Source organism: Eimeria maxima, genomic scaffold, assembly GCF_000499605.1.
Source record: "Eimeria maxima Weybridge genomic scaffold, Emw_scaff1202, whole genome shotgun sequence".
Taxonomy (NCBI): Eukaryota; Apicomplexa; class Conoidasida; order Eucoccidiorida; family Eimeriidae; genus Eimeria; species Eimeria maxima.
In genome coordinates, this window is record NW_013564214.1 from 1 (window position 1) to 5,840 (window position 5,840).

The 5,840-nt window shown below is 39.2% G+C and overlaps 2 protein-coding genes across 2 annotated transcripts; one reads left to right on the forward strand and one right to left on the reverse strand.

Moving 5' to 3' along the window:
* Positions 1-455: 455 nt before the first annotated feature.
* EMWEY_00049870 (ATP-dependent helicase, putaive, putative) lies at positions 456-3,004 on the reverse strand (the record flags this gene model as incomplete). The annotated part of the gene is made up of 5 exons (XM_013479536.1): positions 456-545; positions 754-864; positions 1,096-1,221; positions 1,685-1,921; positions 2,378-3,004. 5 exons carry the CDS (start codon positions 3,002-3,004, stop codon positions 456-458), a joined length of 1,191 nt encoding a protein of 396 aa, XP_013334990.1.
* Positions 3,005-4,415: 1,411 nt separating this feature from the next.
* EMWEY_00049880 (hypothetical protein) lies at positions 4,416-5,395 on the forward strand (the record flags this gene model as incomplete). The annotated part of the gene is made up of 3 exons (XM_013479537.1): positions 4,416-4,842; positions 4,974-5,086; positions 5,285-5,395. The coding sequence occupies 3 exons, from the start codon at positions 4,416-4,418 to the stop codon at positions 5,393-5,395; spliced, it is 651 nt and encodes a 216-aa protein (XP_013334991.1).
* Between the last annotated feature and the right edge of the window lie 445 nt (positions 5,396-5,840).

Below are 5,840 nucleotides of genomic sequence, written 5' to 3' on the forward strand. Positions count from 1 at the left end.
ATATATATATATATATAATATATATATATATATATATATATATACTTGGCTCATTAGATCCTAAATCCTAATAAGCTTAAACCCTAAACCCTAGAAAGGACTGACTTTTTGTTCAAACCCTAAATCCCGAAACCCTAGACGCTAAACCCTAAACCCTTACACTTAAACACAAAGATGTCCACAGGTCTATACTGTGAAAGAAGAAACCAAGCCATCTGACACTGACTCCCGCAGTCGCAAATCCTAAACCCTAAACCCTAAAAACTAAACCCTAAACCCTCAAGCCTGGTCTCCTCTCACGGCAACTGGAGAGAAGCCCTATTATGAGGCAACAGTAAGAGCCTTTCGTGGCTCTTAACAGTTCTGGTCGAGGGTTTAGGGTATGTGAATAGAAACAGGGGGTATATCCTAGGGTTTGGGAGTTAAATTAGGGTTTAGGGTTTAGGGTTTTGGATTTAAATCAAGTCTGCAACATTCATAGGCATCTCGTCTATCTGTGTTGCATAGTATTGCTCTATATCTCTTAGAATACGAATATCATCATTCTGCAACAAACATACACAAACCCTAAACCCTAAACCCTAAACCCTTAATCCTAAACCCTAAACCCTAAACACTCAAAACAGCTGGGCGCCGCTGCCGCCGCAGCAGCAGGCAAAGATAGAGACTTGCAAAGCAACTGTCTAAGACTAGGGTTTAGGGTTTGTAGGGTTTAGGGCTTGTTAGTTTGCTGCTGCTGCTGCTGCTGCTTACCTTAACAAAGTTGATGGCAACACCCTTTCTTCCGAAACGACCCGATCGACCGATGCGGTGTATGTACAGCTCACGACTGTTAGGAAGATCGTAGTTAATAACAAGAGAGACCTAAAGAAAGAAATATACAGTCTTAAACCCTAAACCCTAGTAAACCCTAATTCATCCCTATATATGATCCATCATGACTACATTTCCCCCTCCTTCCCAGCGAGTGAACATTTACGCACATTATTTTTATTATTAAGGGTTTAGCTAGGGTTTAGCTAGGGTTTAGGGTTTAGCTAGGGTTCAGCTATTGTTTAGGGTTTAGCTAGGGTTTAGCTAGGGTTTAGGGTTTACCTGATGGACATCTAGACCTCTACCCCAGATATCTGTAGCAATTAAAACCCTACTCTGTCCTTCTCTGAATTCTTTCATGATTTCATCTCTTTCCTTTTGTGGCATATCACCATGGATCCTACTGACCTATATAATAATATACAAATAAATATATAAATAATTAATATAATTAATATAATTAATTATATTCATACAGTATAATATAATTATCTAGTTAATGGTACTGTAGCAGCAACTGCAACAAAAGCAGCAACTGCTGCATCAACTATTGCAGCAATCGTTGCAGCAACAGGAGCACCAACCAACAACAAGAAACAAGAGAAAAAACATCAAATAAATAAACTAAATAAAATAAGTAAATAAATAAAATACATAAATAAATAAAAATAAATAAATAAATAAATAAAAAAGAGTAAATAATCCTTACAAGAAAGTTACTTGTGCAAACAATTCAACTTTAGGAAGACTGCAGCATATGTTACATACAATGTACCATAAAACGTCAAAAAAACCGCGAAAAAAAGAGCAAAATAGGCAAAAAAGAGGAAATAAGTAGATAAATAGATAAAAAGTAATAAATAATACTTACAGTAAAGTTAGATTCCCTGAGTTTCTGTGCTAACCATTCAACTTTGGTCTTCGTGTTACAGAATACAACAGCTTGTGTTATAGTTAATGTATCGTATAAATCTGTTAATGTATCAAACTTCCAATGCTCTCTTTCTACAGCAACAAAGAATTGTTTTATTCCCTCTAATGTTAATTCATCTCTTTTTACTAAGACACGGAAGGGATTCGTCATAAATTTTGTTGTCATCTCTAATACCTGTACACATATACATATATATATACACAAGCAGCAGCAGGAGGAGGGATAAGAGGGATTAGGGAGGAATAAGAGCAATAACAACAATAGTAACACGAGTAGGAACAATAGGGACAGAGATAATTGCTGCAACATAGCAACAATAGCAGCAGCAATAGCATGACAGCAGCAGCAACTGCAGCAATATGCATATAAGGAGAGAATAAAAGAAAGAAGGAAAGAAAATAATAGATGGAGGCAATAGATAGAAAAGGATACACCATAATAGACCTAATAATAAAGGAGGAAATAGACAAAATAATAGAGCATAGAGTACAGCACAACAAGAACAAAACTAAGGGAAAGAAACCCAACGAAACGAACCAAAAAAAAAAAACAAGAAAAAGAAGAAGAATAGAATACAATTCTTCCTCCCCCCCTCCCCCCTCCCTATCTCTCGATCTATTTTTTATTTACCTCATGAGGAAGAGTAGCAGATATAAGTACAACTTGTGTAGATGGAGGTAAATATCTATAAATATCATAAACTTGTTGCTTAAATCCTTTATTCAACATTTCATCAGCTTCGTCTAAAATTAACATTTTTATGAATTTTGTTGAGAAATGTCTGTCGCTAATCATATGGTATACCCTGCCTGGTGTACCAGATACAATATGTACTCCTGCCTCTAGTGCTCTTATATCATCCCCTAATCTTTTTCCTCCTATACAACATAAGACTTGAATAGAAAGATAATCACCTAGAGCTAGACATACTTTCTGTGATTGTTCTGCTAATTCTCTTGTTGGTGATAGAATTAATACTTGGGGATCACGAATCTTATTATCTATACACTGTAGTCCTCCTAGACAGAATACACATGTCTTTCCTGTTCCTGATTGGGATTGAACTATTACATCTCTTCCTTTTATAATTGGCATTATTGCTCGTTGCTGTACAGCAGAAGGACGCTCAAACCCATAAGCATATACACCTCTTAATAATTCTTCCTTAAGATTCATTGCATCAAATGTTGGTACTACTTGACAATCCTCAGAAGTCTCAAATATAAAGGATTGATTCATATCTATACCCCGCGACATTTTCTATAAATATATATATATTTTTACACTATTTATCTATTTTTTATATTCTTGCTGCCTATTATGCAGCTTTTTCTTTCTTATTTTATTATTATTATTGGGGGAAAGATTAGGATTTATATAAATGGTTATATGTCCTAGTTATTATCTGATGCTGGTGATGATGATGTTCGTCGCTGCTGCTGCTGCTGCTGCTGCAGCTATGCTGTTGCTGTTGTTATTCTTATTTATCCTTTTGCTGCTGTTGCTGCTGCTTTTGTTATTGTTGTTGTTTTCCCTCTTTGTTGTTTTGGGACTAGATGGTTATGCCTCTTTTCTTCTTCCTGCTGCTGCTGTTGCTGCTGTTGCTGTTGTTGCTGCAGCAACTAATGATGATTCTTATTCTGTTGCTGTTACAAAAAGGTATGGATATATGTCTGCTCCTGCTGCTGCAGCTTTTGCTGCAGCCTTCTGCTCGAGGGGAAAAAGATGCACGACGAGGAAGAACAGTAAACCCTAAACCCTAAACCCTTGAAAGGGCCGAAGAGGAAAGGGAGGGCATTCAGCAGAAAAATCAAAGGATAGACACCCTTAAAAGGAAACAACAACTCAAACCCCAAACCCTAAACCCTAAACCCTCCAAATACACCAAATGGAGAGGGAGGGAGGGAGAGAGAGAGACAGGAACGCAAGGGAACACCAAAAAGAAAAAAACAACGCAAACCCTCAACCACTACCAATCCACAAAAAAGATTAAACACTAAACCCTAAACCCTTAAACGCACAAATATAAACTCATAAGAAACCTCATTGCAATATATCATAAACCTCCCTTGGATCCAACAGCCACAACTCATCATGGGGCTGCCTAAGCCGCCAAGCCCCGAAACCCTAAACCCTAAACCCTAAACCCTAAACCCTAAACACTTAACTCTTTATCTTAGAACAAAAAGCCTCTTAAGAGGCGTTTTTATCTTCTCCACATATACTGTTCAGACAAAACCCTAAACCCTAAACCCTTAACCTATCAATGGGACAGGGCAAAGGGTTTCCGAGCAAGCACGCTGCCCGAAGTCGTAAACCCTAAACCCTAAACCCTAATTCCGAAACCCTAAACCCTAAATCCTAAACTCGTTTAACTGCATTTTCTGCCTGATAAACATTGTAGAAGTCCGCCCCTCCACCCTTTTATTTCCTTACAACGCCGAAACCCTAAACCCTAAACCCTAAACCCTAAACTGTAAACCCTAAATCTTAGGAAGATCACCAAACACAGTTGTTAGTGGGATTTGCATCATCAGCAGCAGAAACAGCAGCACCCACAGCAGCAGTAACACCAGCAGCAACGCCCACAGCAGCAGCGGCTGCTGCTGCCATAGCAGCAGCACCAACAGCAACAGCAGCAGCAGCAGCAGCAGCAGCATCAATAGCAATGGAGAAGACAAAACGAAAACGTCCAAAGGTAGAAGATGATAGTGCTGCAGAGGAGGAGGAAGAGCAGCAGCATCAGGAGGAAGAAGAGCAGCAAGAGCAGCAGCAGCAGCAGCAGCAGCAGCAGAGAGGGAGAGACAAAGCATCGAAGCAGAAGAGGCAGGCAGAAGCAGCAAGACAGCGTCTTGCTGCTCTCTCAGAGAAAAAAATAAAAGAATTGCACCAAACCCTAAATGGGGGTTTAGGGGATCTAGAGGTAGAGGGGGAGGAAGACCCACAAACCCTAAACCCTCAAGAGGAAGACAGCGAAGACGAGCAGGAGGAGGAGCAGCAGCAGAAGCAGCAGAAACAGCAGAAGCAGCAGAAAAAAGCTAAGCAACGTGCAGCAGAAAAAGAAGAGCAGCAATCCCTGTCCGATTTCTCCTCATGTGCGTTGCAAACCCTAAACCCTAAACCCTAGATCTTTCTGTTTCTTCTAAACCCTGAAATGGAACACTTTCCCCTTTGCTACTCCTTTCCTCCCTAGGGTTTAGGGTTTAGGGTTTGGCGTATTGTGCAGGCATTGCCTCTTTATTAGAAGAAGGAGAAGAATTTGATATAAAAAACATCGCCAAGGGAGGAAACAAAGAAAAAGTAGATAAAGAAAAATCCCTTAAAAAGGAACTCCTCGCGGTAGGGTTTAGGGTTTAGGGTTTAGAGGCTTGATAAAGGGTTTGAGGGTTTAGGAGGATATTTAGGGTTTAGGGCTAGGGTTTGTTTAGGTCGCTGCCTCAACTAGCGCACATACTCCCTCTTCCCTCTACATACTGAATTAGGGTTTAGGGTTTAGGAGGGTATAGGGTTTATTAGGGTTTAGGGTTTTGCTTGCAGGAGAAGAAGAGGAAGAGGAATAGCCCGCATGTTCTTCCTAGCCAGATGGATGCGGAGAAAGAAACCCTCCTTAAGAAACTCGCGACCAAAGGAAGTACGTATAAACCCTAAACCCTAAACCCTAGTAGTAGAGCCTAAACCCTAAACCCTAATCCGTCAATGTTGAGAAGCCTCGTAAGCAGACAGATAGATTTATAGTGTTATATATATAGCGCGTATCTGTTGTTTAGGGTTTAGGGTTTTGTAGGGGTGTATATGCATCTGAGCATAGCAAAAGGGTTAATTAGGGTTTATTAGGGTTTAGGGTTTGTGGTGCAGCTGTCCGTTTTCTTAATGTATTAATGAATGCAAGGAGGGAGGGAGAAAAAGAAGAAAAAACAAGAAAAAGAAAACCCTTTTATAGGCGCAAAAATAATAATATAAATAAAACCCTAATAAAAAAAAAGAAAGAAAATTAACTTCTTATTCTTTTATTAACAATTTATAAACCCTTTTCTTTTTATATCTGTTTTTTTCTTCCCTTCCTCGTCTTGTTTTACAACCATACACCTCTACT